Below are 26674 nucleotides of genomic sequence, written 5' to 3'. Positions count from 1 at the left end.
TTGCTCCACATCAAATTCACCTGTGCCCGCTGGGATATCAAGTAGCAACAAAGAGGTGGGGAGCTGGAACCGCAGGTTGGAAAATAAAGTGCCCAAAGGGCTGGACAGTAGAAGTCATTTCCACTGGATTTTTTTTGCTTGGGGGTGGTTGGGGGGCTGGTACAACTCAAACCCAATCACTTGTGCAAAGCAGTGCTTACAGCTAGGCATTAACCCCACTGTCCACTCGCCACATCAAAGCCCCGGGGAGGCAGAAGAGACTGGAGTGGAGTGGAGCAGAGTGCAGGACTAAATGTAGACTTCCCATTCACTGACACTGCTGCTCTGGGGAACATCTCCACTCAGATGTTGTTGTCTTTCAAGGTGTCCTACCTTGAAATGAAAGAACATGGCTTGACAGGGATTTTCTGTAAAAAACAGTTTCACGGTGGAAGCTTTTGCCTGTGTTGCCATAACAGTAAATTGATTGGACCCACCAGGTAAATTGAGATGAGCATTTTGATCAATTTTTACTCTAATTCAATAAAATCTGCAAAGGTATAGTTACATTTCAGTTGGCTTCATTGTTGTTTTCGCCCTCCAAAGGTTCCACATCTTTTTCTGTTTTTACTGTGATTTTAGTATGTGTTTGAAAAGCTATCTAACGTTGTGGAGGGAAAAGTAAAGAGTTGAAATTTCAAGCAGGAAGCTTCATCTGAAAAGCAATTTATCTACATCTTGGAATGATTATTCATTTTATTTACAATTTTCAGCAAAAGTCTATTAGTGATTAGTGATTAGTGACAAAACGATCAAAGCATACCCTTGTTTTTTATCACTGCAGCGTGTAGTTGTCTTTTTTTTTATATCCAATTGTGACTTATGGCTTTGTCACCAATATCACTGGCAAAGGTAAAACTGTTTAACTCATTCATGTCACACAGAACGTTGAACACAATAGCAAACTCTGAGACAAAGTTCAGTTTCAGGGAGTTTATTAACAGAACTCGAGAGGCATAAGTATCCAAAAAGGGTGATATCAGAAGAGGAATTCAAAACACAAAAACAAAGGCCCGAAGTATGAGAGTCCATAAACGTGAAGAACACAGGTGACGCAAGAAAATGTGGGATGTCTGGACTTAAACAACCAAGTCGATCTGGCAACAGAGAGAGGGAGAGGGGGTTGTGAAAAGACAGGAAGAGGGTGACACAGGTGAAACACACTGACAGAATCAGATTCACAGAGGGAACGCTGACAAGAAAGACAAGTGAGCAGTGATGTGGACCAAGCAGGTGAGTAACAATATAAAACAGGAAATCAAGAAACAGGTAAGAGATGCTGTGTTTAATTCATGATATTTTTTGAGCACTAACAACATTTAAATATAGTAACAGACTATAAGATAAAGACATAAACATAATAAACATAGAACAACAAAACAACAATGAGAGAATCAAAATTAGTTTGTCTTTTGTCCATGTTCAAAAGAAAACATTTACACAGACACAGGCAGGCCAGGTTGCCATAGCCCACACACAGGGCAGGAAACACCCTGAGCAGTCCACCACAGGGCAAGTAGGCTACACGCAGAATTCACACCTTTTAACCCCTTTGTTGTTTTCAGATCATAACCGCAAATAAAACAGTATTTTGGGGGGTTTTGTATGACAAACCGACACAACATGGCTGTAACAGTGAAGTGGAAGGAAAATGATACATGGTTTTTGTTCATTTATTTTTTTAATAAAGAAAAAAAAGTACTTTGACGTCAATTTTAACACATGAATATGCTTTGATCTAAACCACGCCATTGAGCTCTGTATGGATGTATGTTTACGATTATTGTCCGGCCGGACTTTCAAGTCTTTTACACTCTTAACAGATTTTACAGATTTCAAACATATTTGAGTTTTTTGTTTATAAAAAAATGTAAACTATGTATCATTTTTGTTCCACTTCACAATTATACAGCACATTGTGTTGCTCTGTCAGACACAGTAACCACAGCAGCACTGTGTGCGGTGAAGTGACAGCAACTGTATGATTACAAATTTCTGTTATATATTCATAACTGGAGTGAGTCCATAAGAAGTTTGGATTTGACCGTCCTTGTATTTGCATTGGCTGTTTTATTTTATTGTCTATAAAGACGCATGAGTTGTGACTGCATGCTGACAATAAACAAAGCTGGGTTGGACAGATCAGCTCGGCTCTGTTCTTCCATCAGCCCCGAGAAACAAACCAGTTTGATTTGATTTGTCAGCTCGGAATAGGGAGGGCCCCGAACAATATGTGAGCGAGTTACGTTTCCACAGCAGTACAGCAAATGTCTTTCTCCATCTTTACCTGCACCTACACAATTCTAACAAAGGAAAAAAAAAATCCAATTTACCATGCGGATCCACAGCTGTCACAGTAGGGGAATTAAACATTACCCATAACTCACTGGGGGTGCTAAGCAGGTCAGTAGATGGAAAGCAGGGTAACACGGTAACATCACTCTGGGGTGCAATAACAAAGGATTTTAACCTATGACTTGTTCACAAACAGTGCTGGCAGAACATCCTCCCCAAGAGTAACCTCTTTCAGTGTGCTGGTTAACAATCTCCCGTCCAGTTGATGACTCAACACACCATTACACCTTACTGCTCAAATTTCTCCACCACACAAACATAAGGAAATGTCAGCATAAACGCAATGTTCTCCGTCGTGCCCGGTCCCGCAGCATTCCCTGCGATGATCCATAGGGGGTTGGAGGGATACAGTAGCTGGTGTCATCACCCACAGAGGCTGACTACTCGCCTGGTCGGCCCGCCGCCACCAGAGCCTCAATTACCTGAGTGACGTTTCATTAGCGCCTGCAGCTGATCCCGTGGCTGAGAGGCAGTGGGGCGCAGAGGAGCATGGAGCTGTGAGAGAAGGGGGGAAGAGCAGGCTTCAACGCATTACATTCTCATGCGCTGTCAGTGTCACAGCTCTGAGTACAGCCACACAGCCACTCATTACATTGCAGTCATTTAGTATATGCCCTCATTGCGTTGGACTGTGTGTACTGAAATAGAGGCAGCTGAGTTTATAATTTTTTTTTTTTTTTTCGGTGACACTAGTTCTGAGCTGACATTCACAAACCCAACCTGGATTGATAGAGCTGCTGAAAAGCATGAAATGTTGTGTGTGTGTGTGTGCGTGTGTGAGAGAACATGCAAGGTTTCAGCAGCAGGTTGAGGTTTCAATGAGAAAAATCAATCGGGTGCAGTGTACTGGTCAGAATTTTATCTCCTTTCATGGTTTTCTCTGTGTATGGCCACACATCGTGAACGATATATGTGTCGTTTCGCATCCTGGGCAGACACCTGAAGTTGTGTGTAATGTGTGTGGCCTCTGCGTTCGTGGGGTTAGTGCGGGCCATGTCAGGGATGATCCAGGGCAGAGCTGAGGGGGGCTTAGTGAGACCCCCAGCCTGAGCCTCTCCACACAGCCCACGCTTGGCTGGCCTCTTCTTCCCATTTGTCATCCTGGGCCAGTAAGACCCCTGGAGAGATTAGGGCAGAGCTGAGAGACTGGAGGAGTAGCAGGAATAAGAGGATCAGTTAAGCTATAAACACAGACAAGTTTGTGTCTCTCACCCACTCTGGCACAGTGACAGTTTGCAATGACTGTCAAAAGTTCGCTGGGTGCTGTACGTCTTCTTTTAACGGATGCTTGGATGCTTGAATATTCCATCCCTCATGCCAGAAAACACAACAGGTGCAAGAACTTTTATTCTTCCTATGAAATGCTGCCAATGGCATGAAAAGTGGGCTCAAGTTGGACATTAAATAGAGGTGTTAACTGTATTGGCCCACAATGACCCAAGCTAATGAACTGTGGCCCATGCAGAAGAGAAAAATGCAAAGGTTTCCCTATAATTAGAAATTGGTGCCACAAAAACCATTAGTCAAATGTTGAGAGCTCCTTCATTTCCATATTTCTGAATATTCTACTTAATTATGCAAAGGAAATGGTGAGGTAGATGAGAAGTTTTAAGAAAGCCTCATAAAGTCCTCATTGAAAGCAGAGGGGATTAATGACAGTTAATATGAGGGCAATCAAACATTTAATGCAAAGGCCCTCCTGCAGGCAAACAGTATTTAAATGAGTCAATTAGACATTCATTATCTACAAGCCTATGAGTGGAGTCAGATCTGCATAAATGTTAGTGCAGGGAAAAGACTGTGAATGGGAACTAATGAAATATTTTCAAAGTTAACAAGTCAGACATGGAAAATGTACAAATATTGATTGCTTGAGGGCTGGTTACATGTTGCCATCAAATCAGCGGAGAATGCATGATATCTATTCCAGATTGTCTCATAAATCATAATTATTGAGTTACCGTGATCTCTCTCTTTCCAATTAGCTGTGTAGCATTGTTAAAGCCCAATGAGATGGCAGCAGAGGAAAGGAGGAATTTCTCCAACGGACTCTTCAGATAAAACTGCCTTTGAGATCATTGTTTGAGCGTGTCTGTGTACACACACACACACACACACACACACACACACACACACACACACACACACACACATATATATATATATATATATATATACATGGACATAAACATACATATTCTGTGGAGGATGACTTGAATAATGTACCAAACTATGCAGATATATCACTGTCAGGACTTCCTCTCTCCTCCTCCTATTCCTCTTTCTTTCTCTCTCCATGTCTGCTTCCACTCTTGTCACTTGCCCCAGCACACAATTACTGTGTGTGATTGCTATCAGGCGGGATGGTCGGGGAGGCTCCCAAATTAGGGCCTAAATAGGATTTCCTACATGGCGAAGGGCACAGGCCTGGACATGGTAATGAAAGCCTATACATCACAATCAGGTCGACAATCCTATTCATACTGCAACACATTACTCTCACTCCTCATAATTATAGAGGGGTGACAGACGGGCCTGTGAGGCATGGTGGTGGAGGAGGCGCTCGAGTGAGGAAGAGGCAATGGTGGCAGGGGGTTACAGAGAAGGTGGTTGTGGCGGTGTCACAGTTTGGAGTGGCTTCTTTACTCCACTTCTGTGATCCCCTGATACCCGGAGTGACCAGATGAGCCAAGAATTCGCCAGGTTCAGTTCCACGTGGTTCGGCCATCTGACTTGGCCACATATAGATCTGTGTAATTACAAAAAAAAAGAGGTATAATTTGGGCATTTTCTTCCAATAGAAAGATTCTTCCACAGGGACACTGACCGCATCTTCCATCAGACTGACTGACTGACACAGGCAGAAATACACATCCTCACCCGGTGAGATGTGATGAGATGTGAGGAGGGCAGCTTTGCGATCAATACCAAGGGCAGGAATCAGCGATGGGGAGAATAAGACAATGGCCTATCAGATTGAGGTTGACTTCTCCTGGTATGTGTGGCAGACCTGTGACAATAGATTGGCCCAGAAATCCAATGGCACTCACCAATAGAGAAAAAAAAATGAGGAGACAGATGAAAAGAAAGATTGCTAATGCTCTCCAAGCAGGCATTTTAATCTGTGACAGAGGAGGGATTTGGTGAAAGCCATTATCACACAGCAAACCCCCCCCCCCCCCCTCCTCATCCTCCCTCCCCTTTCTTTTCTGATAAGACAACCTTATCAGACTGCTTGGGGGTGAACATGTATGTGTGTGTTTGTGTGTGTGTGTGTGTGTGTGCATGTCTGCCATGTATGCATTCACACCTTTTGCATGTGTTTGTACTGCAAAATGGGATATTGCAAATGCAATTCATTGGACTCAAGAAAACCCAACTTTATCGATGTAAATCACCTTTCAAACTCAGTCAAATGGTAAGCACGGCAAAATGGATTCAGGGGCCCAAAACCCGGCTTACCACAGACAGAAACTAACATAAGCACATTTTATACATTTTCTGATGAGGCTAAAGCCAGGAAAACACCCTGACTTTCTGTGTGTGTGTGTGTGTGTGTGTGTGTGGGTGGGTGGGTGGGTGTGCATGCCTGTTTGTCTGTCTCTTTGTCTCCTTCTATTAATGTTGTTATGTCTTTCAGGAAGAGGATCTTGTCTCAATTTACCCCTCAAGTAGGAGACAAAGAAAGAGTCTCTTGAATCCTCTACAATTGTTGAGAGGTCACCAACTGATATTATTGAAGAACTGAAATGTGCCTGAACAAAATGAAAGATGTTGTGATATTTAACTGTTAATTGTTAATTTAGAAAACCATTTTAGCCCTTCATCAGTCACCATCAAAGAAATGGCTGAAAAACTTCACAACTACCACAACAACCATTTCCCACCTCATTATATTTATGTGCTGCTTGCTTTACTAGTTTTGGCTGTCTGATCTGACTAGTACTGTAACTCCACAGAATATTTCCCAAAAGTATTCTTGAAACTGTGTTCAAGCAGTTAGAGTTCGCTGCTTCCATGTTATGCTCTTCCAACTGATGTCAGACATCTCTCTAGCGTGGGAAGTGTACAAAAAAATTACCGTGTGTGTGTGTGTGTGTGTGTGTGTGTGTGTGTGTGTGTGTGTGTGTGTGTGTGTGTGTGTGTGTGTGTGTGTGTGTCACCAGCAGGCTATCTGCACTTGGTGTGTATAGGTCTGCTCAAGACAGTGTCCCTTTCGTGATCAGGATAATCCATCAGGTCTTGCCACTCATTAATCACCAGGCACACACGCACACACACACCCCTTTGGGAACGGAGCAGGCAGTGATGAACAGTGGGGTTAGCTCAGTGGGGCAGTAGCACCTGCACCACAGAGAGAGTCTGCTCTGGATGACACAGCACACATGATCATGGCCTCAGAAAACCCCTCGGTCAGCATCTGCCCCACAGCGGTGTCCTTCTGAATGATGGCAACAATTGTTTGAACTTCTAGGACTGACAAACAAAAACTACATTTTAATGTCAGAGATGGTGCACCGGTTTTCCAATATTACTGACTGTAATTAGAAGCTGCATGGTGGTGCAGTGGTTAGCTGTGGGTTTAAATACTGACTGGGGCTATCTGAGTGGAATTTGCACATTCTCCTCCTTTGTGTGTGTGGGTTTCCTCCACAATCCAAAAACATGCACGTGATGCTAATTGATGACAATAAAATTGCCCCTGGATGTGAAATGTGAACAATATCTAGTTGCTCAACATCAGCTAAATACTAATAAACAATGTAATTAATTTTATTTTAATGGAGATCCGCACCCCAAGATAAAATAAATCCATTTGTCCTCCATGCTCCCTAATGTCACTGAATTTAAGCACTAGTTATCTTATAACAAATACACTTCAACAAAAGCATTTTACAAAATTAGGATACCAAGGAATATAATCTCTGTAAAGTATACCACTTCATATAATAAGTAGTGCACTAAGTCAACTTGTTGTAAAATTAATTTTTTATACTCTTTGTGCAATATTTTGTGTAATTTCACAACATCTCTAGGGATGCATGGTCATTTACTGTGGGTTAATATGAACATTCAAACATTTAAACAAGCTTTACTCACACCAAATAGCTCAATTCCACTGTATAAAGAAGAACAGTTTTGCAAAGGAAACAAATCTGGCAGCAAAAACTTGTGGAAAAAAAAAACATCCAAAAAAGAAAACTGTCACAGCAGAAACAAGGTTCAGCTTCCTGGCACAGTTTGCACTTTCCTGTCACACTCTTGTCATTTTGATCACCAAATAACGTCCACCCTCCACCCTCAAATGTTGTGCACTCCTCTGCCATTCATTTATTTATTTATTTATTTATTTATTGTATTTTCAGTACAAACTTAAGGCAAAGTTATGTGACGTGCACACACTTTGAGAAATATATAAAAGGCAAGTTTGATTATGCAAATAAGAGGGACCTTACCATAATAGAGGCAAAGGTATAATTATCTTATTCTCAGAAAGAGCAATATGATAGTTGGATATATATCATGGGAGATTATTGCCACGCATTTAAGTCACAGAAATATTAACTGACAATGTTGTATTCTAAAGAACATCTTCATCAGGTCAACAATGCTTTGCCTTACTGCATAATTGGCTACATGTTGCACACTTAAATATAATAAGCATGCATTTTTGACTAACACTAACTTCACATTCATAATGTTTCACATCCTCATTGTAGCATAGCAGATAGATATTAGAACATTACAGTACACATCCACATAAACATCTGCTCTGATCTTTCTCTTCCGAGGAGTATGTCACTTTGTCCATTGTCTGATTTGAACAATATTTCTTATGAGACCCGATGTTTTGACACATGAAAGTGTAAATGGGCTGCATGGTGATGCAGTGATTAACGCTCTTGCCTCACACCAAGAACGCTGTGGGTTCAAATACCAGCCTTTCTGTGAGAAGTTTGCATGTTCTCCGCATGTATGTGTGGATTCCCTCTCCTCCCTCGGGCCAAAAACATGCATGTGCCGGTAATTGGTGACCCTGAATTGCGATGGACTGGCAAAATGTCCACTGTGAGCCCTCACCCATGAGTACCTGGGTTTAGCTCCAGCACCCCATGACCTTCAACAGGATTAGTGTCTCAGAAAATAAATGAATAAAAAAAGAATAAAATAAGTCTTCATTGTGTCAGAGGTTGACAGTTGTTGCCATTGCTCCCTCAGGAAAGTTACACTGCTTGATGTACATTTGTAGAAGAGACACTTTAGTTTGAGTAGGTGGTAGACACCATCTTTACCAGCCCAAAGTCTTCTGTGTCTCTGCACTCCTCTCATATCTCCACTTGTGGCCTTTTACTATGGATCATCAGATCAGAGCTGAGCAGTCCTCCATAGAACCAGCGTACTGGCTAATTCACTATTGATCCTGACCCACAGACCAATTTCCACTTGTGTTTGGTTTGGGACTACAGTTTCGGTCACGCTCTGTCTGTCCCTTAGGGGCCAGGGAGGAGCCCCTGCCACTCTCTTATCAGGCAGAAAGCACACACACAAGGAGTGTGTGGGATGGAGAGAGATTTGGAGTGAAAGGGGAGAAAGGAGCATCGCTGGCTTGCAGAGAAAGGGAGAAAGGTCATTAGTGGATGGTGATGAGTTTCAGACTTGAAGAAAGCAGCTCAGCTCTGGTTTTCTGCGAGGACACGATGGGCTGTGTTGTTATGCAACTTGCAATTGCTGCAGTAGAAAGACCAACCGGGTTACAATAAACTCCACTAAAAGATATAAAATAATAAAGCCAGAATTATTATTAATTGAACAAAAAAAAGCCCAGACATTAAAAAAATAAAAATAAACAAGCTTGTGAAGTAAAGACTGGTTCAGGCCAATTAATTTAAGGAGGCCATCGACGGTGGCCCTGTGTGTGTGTCGGGGACAGATATGACCGGGGAGATTCATTACGATTGTGTCACTGAGTAAACGCATGTTGTCCTGAGCCGCTGACGGACACACACACCTCTCTCCTGCTGCCACAAGCCAATCTCCTGCACAACATACAATGAGGGAGGCTTCAAAGATGAGAACACCTCACAATACTCCTCCTCTATCTACTCACCTCTCACTCCCCATCACTGCTGTCTTCACAGCTCTTCTCAGCATTTCCCGGCACCCCCAAAACACACCTTACGTCCGCTTTATCTACCCACCTCTCACTCTCCATCTATGTGTCCTGTCCCTCCCACTCTTCTTATACCTGCCTCCCCTCCTCCGGCTCCCCTCTATCTCTCTTTTTCTTTCTCCCAGTAACAACATTCTCTAGACTAATTGCAATTCTGTCACCAGGTAAATGCTTGTGACCAGTCTGACAGTCACGCCAGCCAGCCCCCAGGTTGCCACTGACAGTCATTGTGGGGCAGACAGGACAGTCTCGGCAGCTCTGGCAGTCTGTTAGAAGGCAGTGTATATGGATGTGGCCTCTCAGCTGAATAGTGAGACTCCAACTGTCTGCTAGTGTGTGACACTCCCATTACCCTAGCACAAAAAAAGGTAGACAGCCAGAGAACAGCTGGATAATGCACTGTCTGACTGACGATACACTCTACCTCTCTCACACTCTGCTTCTCACCTCGTCTACAGGCCTATGACAACGTCGACTTGATACTGTCAGGTTGGGCGCCAGTTGGTGTGACATGCCAGCACTTACCCTGTTGACTCCTGATGTTCAATATTAGAGCAAACTCAAAGGAGATCAGGTCACGGGGAAATGGGAATTAAGGATAAATGATGGATTAGAGGAGATGTTTGGGACACAGTTGTATTTTTTAAACTGAGACACGATACCTGTCATGCTTGAATTTTTCCTGTTGCAACCAATATTAATGCCAAAAAATATTTTTTGCATCAAAGTACTCAATGCTTATTTTATTAAACCTCCAGCTCCTTTATGATCAGACTCGGCTAATTAAAGAAGGCTGTTGACAGTCGTCTGCATGACCCATAGCGTGGTGCTCCCCCGGGGGTCCTGTTAGCATGCTAATGCTAATCCCCAGTGACGGGGGACAGGGCAACGCTGTCCCCTGCAGCGCCCGACGCTGTGACCACAGGATGTGTCAGGACAGGCACAGTGATGTGCTAACATGGAGACGTCCCCATGTGCATGTCACACATCTGTAATTAGAAAGAAGGCAGGCTGTGGGAGAGCTGGAGGGGACAGTTGTTATGGGACTATTTGATCTCTGTTCAAGACTCAGAAAAGAGCAATCTTTTGCCTAAAACAGCCTTACAAAAGAGCAACTGGTCTCGCAGGCTGTAATGAGACAATATGCTGTATTACATACGTGACTTTTGATGTGGGATAATCCCTCAACAGAAATACAAAGAACAGAGAACAATCACAACCAGGTTATAACAATATGACCGAGAGGGAAACGCAGAGCATTCCCGCACCTGTCTGTCAGTCTGTCCCTCTCTTTTCCCCTTTACAAGGGAAGGTCAAGGACACATGCATATTCATGGAGAAGCCTGGCATAGGATCGATGGCTTTTAATTGTTTTCTCTTGGTTGGTGGAGGGACGTGCCAGTGTCTATTGATTTGTTTGAGCAGAGGCCACTCACAGAGCACGACTGAGAGACCTTTTCCTGACTGAACACCGATAGACAGAGTGTGTGTGTGTGTGTGTGTGTGTGTGTGTGTGTGTGTGTGTGTGTGTGTGTGTGTGTGTGTGTGTGTGGTAGATGGACATACACAACAGTGACAACAGAGCTGGTATAGACAAGGGTGAAAGTAAAATACCAACCTAAGTCCCACATTAATTCAGGAAATGTCACTTATCATGAGAAAGGACAAAAAAGAGGTGAGCACAACATGAAGTAAAGATTTTTCACAATATTTTTTTTTATACAAAGATGATATATTGCTCTCGCCAAGCCAGTAATATACAGGGAAAATGTATATGTTGTAATTTCAGGGCCTTAAGAATCTTACTGTGCTCTGATTGTCATGTTTTGTTTTTTAATTAATGTTTAACTATTATAATGCACAACTATACAAGCCTGAATCACTTTGAGTCAGTCCTTACAAGGACCTGTTAAGAGTTGTAATGTCTCTAATGAATAGATGTAAATATGGGGATAATAAAGGAATGTGTATTCACATAAAGATATACGAGGTAACAATTTAATGGACCCACAGAAAAATCTGATAGCAAGCTTAAAAAAACAAAAACACTGTAGAACAATGCCAAGACGACAGAGTGAGCTAATAATTTGATTTGATTGCTCCCTCCACCATTGATGTTTTCATTCACATTCAAATCGCTCAATGCTTTGTTTGCAGACCAGACATTGGTTTGTAAATTTGATCTGGTTGGTTTTTCCCGCCTGACTTTTTTTTTTTTTTTTTTGTGGGAAGTTTAACTTTGTTCCCTGATGCCTTGTGGCCAGAAGTCATATCTACTGAAAATACTAAAAGTCAAACGTAGCTCCAGATGGTTAATGTGTCGAATAAGACATCCCATTCCTCAGATGATCCTTATTTCAAGCTTCCAAAAATAAAGACACAAGAAAACATTTTTTTTTTCATTAAAAATGTGTAGCTGCTGTCTGAACTATGCAATTTATTTTACTCTTGACAGTTTGCATTGTTTAAAAAACATTTACTCCTGCATGTTTGCATTGTGAATAACAGACGATTATGTTCACCTGTCTTCCAGTCAACCAGATCTTTCTCCCTGCAAAGATTATCCCCTTCAGGGTCTCTTCACTCTTTTTCATTTATTCTTCTGTAGCTGGTTGAGTTTGTCAATTTGAACAGGGAAAGTTGGGAGATTGGCAGCAAGTGGGGAGTAAAAGGAGGGAGCACAGAGTGGAATAGAGACGGGGGGAGGACGAGAGAGGAAGATAAAAAGATTGTGACAGTCATCCATTTGACCCAGCCTGTTGAGTGAGCGCAGTCTGGCTTGTCAAATCTCTGTGCTAACAGTGAATAGCCATATCTGTGCAGAGCATAGAAGGGTGTCATGCACTATGGTTTCATGGTTCAGGATAAGGCTGGATGAAGCCATTGGCTGGATGACACACAGACAGACACACTTTCACTTTCCCTCTAACTCCTTGTCTCTCACTCTGTGTCGCTGTCTTGACCCCAGAATGAGAAGCGTGAACATTTATTTCAGTCAAGTCTGATGGTTTGTGTGGAGACAGACTATCAATGACAACCTTGGTTGTATTTTAAAGCATGGAAACCATTTTTGCTCACAGATTAAACTCTGCACCCTTCAATTACTGAACAATGAGAGCCCTCCACCCCCTCTTCACGGTTGTGCTCCTTCCTTTCTTTCCACTACACTGTAATAACCTTCTCATCCACACGCAGAGACACAGGACCTATTACCAGCTCATTAGCCCGAATCATACAAGAATTAGACTCCAGCCCACTGACAATAGCACACAGATAGGCTCTTTTTTGCTCAGGAGTCAGGGGTTAAGTTACCAATCAAAATAGCCAGGCAGATGTATTGAGACATTTTAATATTGGCCATTGTGGGAGCTCTAAAAATTTTAATCTCTCACTGGCACAGCTGCCCCCTAAGGCAACTTAAATAACAGTCTTCAGAAGGGGGGGGGGCTGGTGTTCAAAGAATTGATGTAGCCTGTGGCATTAGGATAATTGTGTTGGAATTGTTGCCACCTTGAACAGTTTTCAGCTGAGCGCCCTTTCTTTATTTAAACTCGTTGCTTACTTTTTTTCTTTGTATGTCCGCGCTGCATTTCAGCACCCTTCAGTGCACAGCCAGTTCATCTTGAAATCCCTCCATCAAGGCTGGAGAACACAAGGAACACAGTATAGACCAGTGACCAACACACTGGAATTCGACAAGATGTTAATGTGCCACAGTTAATATAATGTAAACCACAAGAGGGGGCTGGTGATGGAGACAATATTCTCCATCCTCAAGAGCAGCTCTGCAACACTTTTTTTTTTTATTGTTTTATTTTATCATGTTTTACAAGTGCAAGGCTTTTTATTTGTGTCTTACCTGTCAGATCTTTCTTCCTGTTGTTTATTTTTTTCTTCTCCTACAGATAGCATGTTCCTCCTCATCATCCGCATTCCTTCTCGCCAGCCCCTTTTCGGTGGTCCTGTCCTCTCCCAGGGTTCAGACTAATGACTAGTGACAGTCCACTGAGGGGAGCGAGCTGTTTGCAGTCAGCAGTGCGTTTGTTGGTAATTATTTTCCAGAGTGTCACATTAGTGTCAGCCTCATGGCGGTGAGAGAGGAGCGAGGACCGAGGCCCTGGCTGGCTGCATGGGTGAGGCAGGGAGCGAGGGGAGGGGGAGGAGAGGGTGTGATGTTTGATGGTGGGCAGTGTTGTATTTATGTGTGTAGACTGAAGTGGTGGCAGTGGGTTGAGGACATAGGCTGTCACTACTCTGCACCATATGCCTCGTAGCTACATATGACTAAAGATTAAGGATGAAAGTGAGCAGAGGAAAATGAATTTGTGTGGAGTTTCCTTTCGGCTGTTCTCATCTGTGTCTTTCCTGCACCTAAACCGAAGCCTTAAATGGGCATTTGTCTTAAATGATAAAACTCAAAAGAATTGCCTTTTTTTTTTGCCACTGAAACAGAAACTGTTGTCACAGATCTGCAGACATAAATCCCATAAATCTACTGTTCTTTCTCTCATTGCTAAATAAATGAATAAATTATAATTGAAAAGACCTCAAAATATATTTATTCTTAATTGCAGAAAGAGAGTGGAAACCAAATATCTTATTTTGATAATATTGTAACCTAGTTTGTCACCCAACATGGCATAAATTTTAATGTATGATATATTATACATTTTGGAAAACAGTTTTTCCTTTTTAAAACAAGTCAGTTTCACATCTCCTCAAAACTGTGTTTTACGGCAATAAGTGATCTTTAATGGTGCATCTATTTATTTACTTTGCTAAAGTGATGATACCAGGTGTGAATGAACAATAACTACATGTCAAGGTACACAAACATTGCACTAGTCAACTGAGAATGTCCGAGGCCCACCAACGGAGGGTGGTCCTACAGAAAAAAGGAATCAAAACAAACTTTAGACATGATGACAGTAAAAAGAGTGACACAGTACCCTCTATCAGAATATACTGGCATCTTTGCATGTTCCAAAATAAGGAGTTTGATCAGGTGACAGATTCATGTGAGCAAAGACTACAGGCGGAAACACATAGGATATAGTGACAGGAGTCTAGACGTGGCACCGTTCCCAAACGGCCCATGGAACCCAAACAGCCGCTTTGGAACATGGGCTGAGACACGAGATGGAGGGCATCAAACCACACACACTCCTGTGCTGCAATCAAATGCTCCTTGACTGTAACACAGAGGCAGGAAACAGGCAACAACCCAGAGCCAAAATGAGACCTCATGGAGATTGAACAAGACACACACGCATGCATGCACGCACGCACATGCATACAGGCACACAGAAGACAAAAGCCACTGATATCTTTTTAATCAGGACTGTTGAAGTGGTGAGACATTTAAAATACACAACGCAAAGGCCTTCAGAGATCAGGCTTGGGGGGACATTTACAAAGAAAGCAAATCAGTTTTGTGTATCAGGGAAGTGTCATTTTTAACCTAATACGTGTTTACACACACACACACACACATACACACACACACGCATATAAAACCACTGGATATAGATCTCTGGTGAGTTGGGGAGAGATTTGCCTTTTTCCTACACACCTGCTTTGAATAGAATGATCAAAAGAACTCTAGTATAACAGGTGATCATCATCCAATTCTGAAAAAAGAAAAAACTCCAAGACATTGAGACTAGTCCCTCTGAGTCAAGTGTGTGTGGAATATCTGAAATATTTTGTGCATGGGTCCTTCAGGACCAGGTCTGAAATAGTGGAATGTAATGTAATGTAATTAAAAAAAACTTAAGATTCATCTGTATTTGGGCTTCTTAGGTTCTGAAAAGGTTCATACTTGCACGGTTGATTTTCCTCCGTCAACACACGGGGTTGTGGTTGAGTGACATTCAATTCAGCTTGAACAGAGACAAAGTTCACTACATGCAAACAGTATCAGCTTTCCAACAATGATGTGCTGTGAATGTGAAAACATACAGCATACTTGGTGTGTGTGTGTCTTTGTGTGTGTGTGTGTGTGTGTGGTAGGGGGCACTCACTGTCCCCTTGGGAGGAAGCGATCAATGATTGAGACCATAATGCACCTCTCTGTATTCGTCCTCACATTCACGCTCACTGGCTACTTTGGGGAGCTGTCACACACACACACACACACACACACACACACACACACACACACACACACACACACACACACACACACACACACACACACACACACACACACACACACACACACACACACTGTCACATGTTCGACAGCTCATCTCTCACACGTTCCCTTCCACTCCATCTTGTAGCTGTCTGGTCGATGGCCTCTCTCTGTCTCACTTCCACTGCTTAGTCTTTGGCAGACTGCTCTGCTCTGGCGCTGTCTCTCCCTATGTTAATATAGTAGCTAACCTCTCTCTCCATAGCAGTGCTACCAGACAGTCTCTAGGTTGATATACTGAGGAGAGTGTAGCACTCTGCTGCACAACTACTACCCAACTGACTCCAGAGAACTGAGCACTCTTCATCTATACTGCTGCTGCGAGGATCCTGGTGGGGCAAAGGTGGTTGTAAACACTGGAATTTGAAAAACCCCTCTTCTCTTCTCTCCTTTGCCACTTTAATTAAAATCACTCAAAGGATAAAACAACAACAACATTTGTTGCATCTTGTTTAATGGGATAGCCTGGACTAATTGAACATCATGAGAATTACAGCATAAAGTTATTATCACTAATTGGTCTGTGAAAATGATTACAGCAGTAATTTGGTTTATTTCATGTCCTAGAGAAAACAGCTTGAATTGAAAGAAGTATGAAGAATAAATCCGTGACTATATATGCTTCCAATTACATATTGCGGGAGTTAAAAGACTCCACAGATGACCCCTGGCATCTTAATAAAAGAACTCTCAGCAGGCTGACTTCATTCTTTTCAACTCTATTATTTGTTGAGAACTACATTTAAGATAAGTTGTAAAAGGCAGTGAACCCGATTGGCTAGTCAAAATTCTTGAGAATGGTTCAAAAGTAAATTTTGTTGTTGAGTCAAAAGAAACAGAGTGGGAGGAGGCAGAGGAACATGACCAGATGAGCCAGAAGCAACAAAGACATAAACAGAGACTGAACCAAGGCGTAAACTTCCTGCATTAAGATGCTATGTTCTGAGTGTGCATGGGTCTGTGTATGGCAGTCAAAAGACAGCCAAGTGACTCACCTCCTGCCAGAAAATGAAAGCATACAATTAACATCGCATCCCATCATCCTCAGCTGAGCGGGCAGGCTTGTAATTGGCTGGCTGACCAGCCTGCGTGGCTTCGGGTGGCAATTTATTCTGGGAGCCGTGCAGTTTACCCTGGGCGGCTAACGGCCCCTGTGCCATAACCTGGCTGAGGCAGCGGGGACATCATTAACACTTCACTGGGCCTGCAGGACACACACCCATCATCGACTATACACCACCCACAGCCACTACCACACCGGGCAAATTGGAGAAACAGGGAAAAATAATAATCACAATGTCAATGAAGCCACTTGTATTGAGTGTGCTCACTGATCAGGTGGCAAATTAGGATATGTCTGGCATCTCAAAAAAAAAAAAAAGAAAAACAACAACACGAAAATCTTTGTCCGTCTAAAGATTACTTTTGATTACCGATTTGTAATAATGCAGAGGTTATCCATCCCCGGAGCAGGTTTGACTTGGGAATTCAGCCACATGTTCGTTAATTTTTTGCCAGTCCCTGGCCTGTAGGCCCCTCTGTTTGTGTGGGTGTGTGATGGCATGTGACTGTCTCACCTCAAAACTCTTCTCTAAGTGGAATAATGACCTTGCCTTGTCACGAGGAAGACATGTGTTACACACTCCCATATTGGTCTCTGGGCAACACCGTTAGAGAGTCAGTCTGGACTCAGGTTTATGTGTCCATTTAAAGGTCTGCATCTGCTGTCTGGCCTTCCACCACTTCACTGACCGGCTGTCTTTGGGTGTGAAAGGAAGCAAGTCACTGGAAAGCTCCATTTCAAGGAGCACTTTAAGGATGTGAGGAACAGATGAACTGTCCAGGCAAAATTGTGGCTCTCTTAGTCCAAGTTAATGTAGACAAGAGTCAATATTTATTTTTAAATCCCAATTATGTGGTGTGTTTCCGAGCTAAATTAGCGTAGTGAACCCACTGATTTCCAGCTATGCAGCTGCCCAACACTTCCTTGAGTCTTCTTGACTGTGATATTCCCAATTCTCTCATTTTCTATCTCAGGACTGTGTGTTGCTGTCTGGTTACACACACACACACACACACACACACACACACACACACACACACACACAGGCTCACAGCCAAATGGCTGTTCATTAAAGACAGGGACCTGAGGGGAAGCAATCGTCTGAGAGACGGAAATTGCGTGTCACATTAGATTAGCGGTGTAAAGCCTCTGGATTGGCTCCGGGGAATAAGGAATTATTTCAATTACATTATTTCAAAAAGTCTTTAAGCAATACCAATACCGATAAAAACAAATTAAGAGTGATTTGGGCTGATTTGTGGCGCTCTGAGCTGTGCATTGTTACAATTTGCTCAAAATCAGACATGAATTATGTAGATATTACACTGTGTGTAATGTGTTGGACTTGAAAGCAGATTATCTGTGACAAATAATGCCATTGGTTTGCATTGTGTCTCATAAAAAGGGAATATTCCCATGTGTCAATCACAGGCGTTTGAGCCTGTACAAGCTCAGTGAGCCAGAGAGGAGGAGATAACTCATTCACCTGCCATTCAAAGCGCTGACACCAACACACACCCATAGAAAGTGACAGTTTGAGTGGGCAAACTCGTATATTTACCTAATACACTGAAATCCAGCCTTTTATGGTGAAAAGTTTTATTTTTAAAGCACGCATGAAAGCTCTGATAGCTCTGATAAGTACATGCCTGGAAGTACAGATGTTGCTATAAAGTGTTCCTCTAACTGTGGGAAGTCTGTTTTTATCATTCAAACGGATCTTTGATACATTATCACAGATATAATTGGACTGCTTTGTGTAAAAAAAAAGAAGTGTTATTTTTTCCTCAACTTTTTTCTCAACTTATAGTCGCTCAGATCTTTGTACTGTTCCAACCCTGGATAGTGTATTTTTTCTTTTGACTCTATTTCTCACCTTAAGGGAGGGTAAGAAATGGGACGTGTCCATCGGAGGCAGCGCGTCTCAGGGGGGGAGAGCGCGCTAGGGGTGGGGTGGGGTGGGGTGGTGGGGGTGCTACAGAGGGAGAGGGCAGGGTAAGAGGCAGAAAGGGGAGGGGGGGACTGTCACACGGTGAGCACAGACCGACAGAGACACGCCGACCTGCAGCCGGTCCACTCACTGGCGCCCTGGTCCTGCGCGCCACCGCAGCGGCTCGTCCGTCTCCGAACTCCGCTCATCTCCGCTCAACTCCTCTCTCAGCCGCAACATCTGGAGGAGGACCCGCGGTCCGCCGCTCGACCGTCTTCCTTTTACTTTATTTTATTCTAAATTCTTGGCTTTCCTGCGCTCCCAAGAGAAAGTACCGCGTGTTAGAAATTAACTATAAGTTGAGAGGCAGAGTGAAAGAGTTGGCGGCGAAATAAATCCCGCTTCGAGCACTTCATCACAGTAAGTACCTGCACGTTAACCCCAGTGATTACGGCTTCATTTGCCTTAATTGGTTTAATTGGTTATTTGATTGCCTCGTGTTTGTTCGGCGGGTGAAGCCTAACACTTTTTCTGAGTGAAGCCGGGTTTTTTTTAAAGGAAAAAAAGAAAAGGAAAATTGATTAGTATTACAAGTAGACAGCTGTGTCAAGACTTTGTGTAAAAGTTCCATTTCACAATCCTTTGGGTCCTCTTTCGATTTTATGTTAGTTAAAAGTAAAGAGATTCCCAAGGCATCACTTTATGTTTTAGTTTATGTAAAGTGTTTGTTTTTACTTTGTTTTGTGAGGGAGATAAAGTTTGTCATCTATGTCAAAACTTTATTTTAAATTCGGTAAATTGCGAGATATGCTTTAAATCTGTAACTTAAACGAAACAAAGTTTCAAAAAGTTTTGGTGTTTGTCTGACTCCGGATTTTTCTATTTTATTAAAATGGGAAAAGAGAAGGAACTAATGAAATGAGTCTCATTTGTAATAAAGGCTTTGACTGTTAAAATGTTTGCTTATTATTTTGACGATAGGGCAGTCAAATAAGCATTTCTATTTGTGTGTAAGTTTTAGGACACATTTTAAGACAAACGTATTGTTAAAGTCCTTAAAGTGCTTACTGAAACTCCGACTTGTTTTTAATGAACATTCATTTCAGTAAATAGAAAGGACGAATCGGCCTTTTTCCCTCCTAAATGCGGTTATATGATTTTCCCTAATCTAATCGCTTCGACTTCACTATTTAATGTCTCTTTTGCAGGCTCCGACAACGTGTGTGTTTTATTGGCAATTTATTCCGTGGTAATTATTTACAGGCACAGTAGGCCTCCAACGCTTTTCTGTTGAAATGAGTCCAAAACTGAATTGTAAAAAAGCCTCCAAATTGTGACTCGGTGTGTTTTAGAAAGATGAAGAAAAGCAGATTCGGGCATTTGAGGCTGTGAACCTTTTCACTGTACTAAAGGAAATATTCATTTTTTTATTGTAAAAGTTTTTTTTTTGTTTTTTTATCTTTCTGATGGCAATAAAATATAATTAGAATTTCTTATAAATAGACTTTTGGGGTCATGTCAGAATTTCTGCTGCACCTGACCACTCTCCCCTCTCTTCCTCTGTCCTCCTCTTCTCCAGACCTGCAGCAGGGAGGTGAATGGACCTCCACCGCCCCTTCAAGATGGACAGTCCCTCCTACTTGCCGGCTCCACTGGCCTCTCCTGCCCTGATGGTCCTGGCCTCCACTGCCGAGGCAGGTCGAGATGCGTCTGTCCCCTGTCAGGCGCCCAGGCCCTTTGGCGTCCCTGCCTCTGTGGAGAAGGACCTCCACCTCCCCTTCCCTTCAGCCTCTTACACCTTCACCTCTATGTATCAGCGCCAGGGCCCCATGTCAGGTACCTTTCCGGCCAGAGACTTCCCAGCGTCCCTGCTCCACCTGCACCCCCAATTCACCCCGCCAAACCTGGACTGTTCCACCCTGGGCATGCTCAATCACAGCGGGGTGGGCGCCTTCAGACCTTTCTCTTCCCCACAAGAAGACAGGGAATCAGGGGTTTACCAGTCAGCTTTCACCCCGGCTAAGAGGCTGAAAAGCTGCTTTCCGGATCTGGACGGGAAGGAGTTTGACTTTGGCTCCTTGGGAGCGTCTCTCAAAGCTGGGGAAGACTCGGGTAGGAAGCTCTTCTCCATGTCTGGCTTACTGTCTGACGGCGAGGCTTCATCCAGCCCAGAGGAGCGCAAAGACCACAGTGAGTACAAACTGGACTAACAGGAACCTGCACGAGCAGCTATAGTGTGTGTGTATGTACACGAGCAGCTATAGTGTGTGTGTGTATGTACATAAACCAAGATAAATTTAGCTGTTTGCATTAAAAGCTTTGACACACTCACTCATCTCACATGTTTAATGTATGCTTTAAAGCTGTGCTCAGTTCAAAAACCGCATGAAAAGCCTTTGCTCCTGCCGATGTATGTCCAGTAAGATTACAATACCCTGTGCAGCTGCTTCGACTAAAGGTGACAAATTGAAAGGATTTTTTTGAGTGTAAAGGCAGATCTGAAAATATTTTCCCTTTTACACTCTCGTCTTTATCCTCTAGTTGGGCAAGTGTTTACAGCGGCTGGCGGCGACTGACTTTGACTCAAATAAATTGAATAGTGTCACTTATTCAGCTTAGTGATCATTAGCCACACATGACCATTAGGCCTATTGGAAGTCAGACTTTTCCCGGTGGCTGAGGAACGCAAATACATTGAAGCGTATGGAGGGTTGACACAGTAGGAGTGAGAGTTGGAACGAATGACACCCTGTCAGAGATAACGAGGTGGCAGAGATAGAGAGGAAGGGATGGAGGAGGATACAGAGAGAGAGAGACAGAGAGAAAGACAGAGCGAGAGAGAGACGCAGCGATGCGCCTCAGCCAGAGCTTCCCAGCGACAACCCTCAGCTCAATATGGCCGCCCACACCAGCCGTCTGATTTGTTGACAAATGAGTGGGAGAGGTGTCAGTCAGTGCGCTGCGGAGGGAGAGACGCTCCTCATTACTCCTAGGGATAATTGCCCAACGACGCGGGGGCACAACACTCGCCTCAGAGGTAGAGGGGAGGGAGTGAGGGTGCCAGAGTCAGGGAGGCAATGCTAGGCATGATGGGAAATCAAACCCCCTCAGTGGCGGTCGCCAAGGGGAGCGCCTGACAGATGAAAGGGACCAGAGAAAGACAGAGAGAGAGGAAAGAGAGCACCCAAAGGCTCGGCAGATCAGAGGGGGACACCATCGAAATAATGACAATGAGAAGGGGGGGCAGACGTGGCTGTGGGTGCAGGCAGGAGGGGGAGACGCCGATACACACGCTCACACATATCACCTAAAGGAAACTTTCATCCCACACATAAAGGGTGAGAGCAGGGACGAGTTGTCTTAAGAAAAGTTTGGATTGTGTGTGCTGTGTGTGCCTCTATGCATATGTGTGTGTCTTTGTTGAAACTTGCTGATTTTGTCGCCGGTTGGTGGCTGAGTGACAGGGCCAGGGAGGCGGAGTGGCAGGAAGGAATCTCAATATGGAATTTTAATAAGGACAGGAAAAGAAGAGATGCCAGCCAGCATGCTGGTGTGAGAGGTGTGTCTGTCTGACAATGTTTGCTCTGTGCACTCGTGCGTGTATACTCACCTCCTGATTTTGGGAATCTCATTTGGGGAATGTTGACAAGGACAAAAGATGGGTTGGATAAGAACACGGGGAGCATCTCTACTCCCCCCCTCCAAAAAAAAAAAAAAAAAAAAAAAAACTGGGAAAATGGATTCCTGCACATTGGAAGCTGCTTTTCTGGCTTTATCCAATTAGATTAGAGCTCAGGCAAACTAAGAGCTTTAATGCAATTGAGCTCCCAACACTTTCCTAAGTCTGACATACACTTGTTCCTCTTGACTGGGTAACAGACAGTCACTTCAGGACCAAAAGTCTTAAGTGTTAAGCTTCAAATCTTCTTTCAGTGTGAGAGTCTCTGCTGCTTGCATACTGCAACAACCGCAGCAAGTCAAATTTTCACATAACTGCAAACTTGATCACAAAAATGAGCTGTATTTCTTTCTAAAGTTTTATTTATTAGTGATATTATCGACCCGGTGGCGTTCACATTTTTCCCTTCACTATTATGTCTGACTTCCATGTGTTAGGAATATTCAATATTTTGCCCTTAAGTAAAGCGTCATCCTTCTGAAGTGGATTTGTTTGTTTGACTCTGCACGATGCGCGGCACTAAGGTCCTAAATACTGCAGATAGATCACCTTATTAAACTTTAACTTAATATAAGCTTTTCTAGGAATAAATGAAATATTTTTCATATTTTCTTTCTTTCTTTTTTCTTTTTTTTTTTTTAGAACATTAAACTACTACATTTTCCTTTAAAATTGCAGCGTTTTTCCTGTCAAGTTTTGGCAGTCTTCTCATGGATTTATAGGAATTTCTGGCAAAGTCTGCAGTGTTGTGAACAGGTGACCATGTGCTGCAGTTCTTTTCATGCCACCCTGTCAGTTCCCACAACAAGCAGGTACTGGGCATCTCGTCTCGTTTGCCTTGTGTGTCATCGCCGGTGGTTGTCTCCTACTGTCCGATAACTGTGTTTCTTCTGTGGATTCCCCCTCACTGACTTGCCTCTGTTTTATCAGGGAAGGTCTGAGATGCACAATGTGCTCTGACAGCTGTTCAAACAGCCACGCTCTCTTTCAAAGGGCAGATGTCTTCACTGGAGCGAGTCATGCTTGTTTTCCTCAGGGAGATGCTTTCCGCCGCAGGCTTGAGCTGGAACTAAAATGGTCCTTTACCAGAAACATGAGTTCGGAAACCAGAGCAGTAGAGTGGCCAGACCTGTGTGTGTGTGTGTGTGTGTGTGTGTGTGTGTGTGTGTGTGTGTGTGTGTGTGTGTGTGTGTGTGTGTGCGTGCGTGCATGCACCACATTTCACAGTGGTGGCAAAGCGAAGTGTGAGCTGTGATAACCGGAGCCAGATGTTTGAGAGCCTCTGTGCTGCGATGCAACTCTGTAGCGTCCAGTTCATAGATGACCCTCTCTGAACAATGAAAACTAAGAAATTGCAACACTTTATATGAAAACTTAGTCCTCTGTTGTCCAGCTGTCAGTGACACACAGTAAAAAAAAAAGCTCTTGGTTTCCAAGTACAAATCATACTTCTGGAATTTCTTTTTCTTCTTTTCTTTCCTATAAATAAAAAAAGACTTTACTGCCGTGTTTGTGATTATCAAGCACTGCTTTCAAACAAACTGCAAATGCTTGGAGGAAAACTTTTGTAAAATGTTGTAAGATGTTAAACACGTCACGCAGTATGCATGCTGCTGAAACTGTAGTCCGAATGCTAAGGCGCGTCAAAATGAAGGGAAATTATTTCATATTATTAAAGACTGATACCAACCTCGTCAGTACCTCTTATACCACACTGCCTCCTCAGAAAAAGGTTAAAATAACTGAACCCTAAAAAAAAGTATTGGTATTATATTTTCTATGTCAAACATAATAAGAGATCAAGAGTCAAGTCTACAAATTAGTTTTCTGCCTATTTTTGTTTTTCCAAGAGATTTTATTGAAAATTTATTTGTGACAGAATTTAGTTAAAAAATGTCAGCATATTACTTTTCTAAGATCAGGAGTCAGTAGCACTGCCTTCAGTTAGGTGGAGCCTGACAGTTTAAATCAGACGTTGTTTTAGGATATATCTGATGTGGCTCATGATATTTTAATTAAAGAAAAGTTCTCTGAAACAACAAAATCCGTCACTCCTCTGAATAAGTCACGGATCATAAGAAAAAAAGGCTCCTAGACACTGATGTATTTTCACAACTTTAAACTAATGCCATCTTAAGTTAATAGAACTTAAATATTCAAGCGTAACACTGAGGATTCCCCACCAGAAGCATGAGTGTCCTCCATGGTCGATTATCTATGGGATATTAGCACCTCAGAGCAGCTTGAAAAGGATCGATCTAACACAGATTCATCTTGTGGATTATCCCTGTGCTGAGGTTTTTTTTTTAGATGAAGCTTACATGGGTCTGTTGTGTGTATAAGACTGAGTGTTGATTAGAATGGTTTTATTCTATTATAAAATGATAAAGATATATGTCACGAAATAACTTTTACTCAGCAGACATATGAAACATGGTGGACAGACATTCGTCCATACTCTGACAGATGATGTGAATAGCCAATGATGATGAGAGTTGCTCCACGCTGAGCCATTCCTGTGGCTGGAAAACAGCCATGACTGGTTAGCATACAGCACAACAGGAGCTCGCTGAAACACGTTTGTACTGATGCAGCCATGTACCTCAGCAGTCCGGTGACCACCTGTCCCGGGACACAAGTACCCCAATCTCCCCTCAGCCATCCTGGAAAGCAGAGACCACGCCCCACCCAGCGGTGCCCAATAAGCACGAAAAAAATCACCCAAAATCCGGTCAGCCAGCCCGCTGGCAACTAAGCTCACAGCCCTGAATGATGCACCCTCACACCAACGCCACCAGGCGGGATGCACTCCCTACCCTAGGGACAGCGGAAAAGAGACCAAAATGCTTCGAGTCTCAAACAGAACAGGACAAGTGGCCGCCCAGCAATAGGACGCTGCTGGCAAAAACAACAAAAAAAAAAACAAAAACAAACAAAATGAGTGTCCCTTCAGAACAAATGTATAGGGTTATATGTCATGTTCAGCTTGAACAGAAAATTAATATTTACATAAAAATCAACCTTCTGATATCTTTATGTCTTACTCAAAAGTAACAGGGAATATTCAGAATGGGCAAAAATAGTGAATTGTTTTATATTGTGATACATGTTATCGACTGAGATGAAAAAGAAATTACCCTGACAGGACTTTTTCCCATATCGCCCAGCCATATTTGATAGATTCAAATTTTTTGACAGTTTTAGAATGACTGATAGTCTTAAAATGTGTTTGAGTCTTAGAATATGTATTGAATATTTTTGTGGGGTTAAAATCACAGCTGTGTTTGGAAAAAGATGCTTTCTGTAGCTTCAACACCAGGACAGGTTCATCATCATTTCACTCATTTTGGGATTTTGTTATTAAATCAGAGCAATTAAAAAAAAAAAACTATCAGAGATTTGCAGCCGCCTGCAATGCATGTTCTTTTTATCTAAATTTTTCTTTGTGTAATTTGTGTCGTTTATTCGTATCTCCTGCTACGTTGCATGCGCTTGGTGTGTGTGTGCTGATTTGTTTAAGGGAGAGCTCGTGTGCTGTTTTGTGTGTAGCCGCCGTTGACGGCTGTGCGTATTGAGTGGAGCTTCCTGTTGAAAGACACAGTGTTTACATCCCCCTAGCAGACCGCAGGAGATCAATAGCCACCACTCAATGCTCATGCATACACATATAGTATCTGCTGCCTGCTAATATTCCCAGTGTGTATACCGCTTATCAGGAGGGCTGCCATGTGCTCTCCGTGCATCAACACTCACCTCATGCTTTGCTTAGTTTCCCCATACACCATTTTTGCAGTGATTTTGTATTTAAGTTACTTTAAGAAAAGGGAAGTCAGTTGGAGGACCAGGGGTGCACTGGCAGTTACGGTAGTTAGTTATGGTAGTTGGTTTTGGTAGTTGATATCATTCATTTCAGTCCATTCAGTCTTGTCTGCAAATGTTTTCTCTGGAGAAGCATCATGGGTATGTATATAGATATAAGTATTTTTATTTAATGTTTAACTGAATTTGTTAATCATCATTTGTGGGACAGTGTTAGGTCTTGTGAAGATTGTTTTGAGTCACAAGGAAGAAGAAAGCGATTCAATTGCTTGTAAGTTCATTGAAGTTAGTCAAATTACTTCCACAGATAAAACATGGTTTTACAACTGATTGCATTTTAAACAATGATTTAATGTATTATTTTTTAGGTAAATTATGATGTAAGAAACGTTTAATAGTAAAAAGACATGGTTTAATTCATA

At 42.7% G+C, this 26674-nt stretch overlaps 1 protein-coding gene across 1 annotated transcript in view; it reads left to right on the top strand.

Moving 5' to 3' along the window:
* Positions 1–20352: 20352 nt before the first annotated feature.
* Positions 20353–26674, top strand: part of rnf220b (ring finger protein 220b) — a 32010-nt gene continuing 25688 nt past the window's right edge. Inside the window, exon 1 of the mRNA XM_030083996.1 lies at positions 20353–20944. Within this exon, the coding sequence (XP_029939856.1) occupies positions 20353–20944 (592 nt within the window). The remainder of the gene's footprint in view (positions 20945–26674) is intronic.

This window comes from Salarias fasciatus, chromosome 23, assembly GCF_902148845.1.
Source record: "Salarias fasciatus chromosome 23, fSalaFa1.1, whole genome shotgun sequence".
Taxonomy (NCBI): Eukaryota; Metazoa; Chordata; class Actinopteri; order Blenniiformes; family Blenniidae; genus Salarias; species Salarias fasciatus.
The sequence above is the reverse complement of the archived record's forward strand: the minus strand, read 5'-3'. Positions and strand labels throughout refer to the sequence as shown.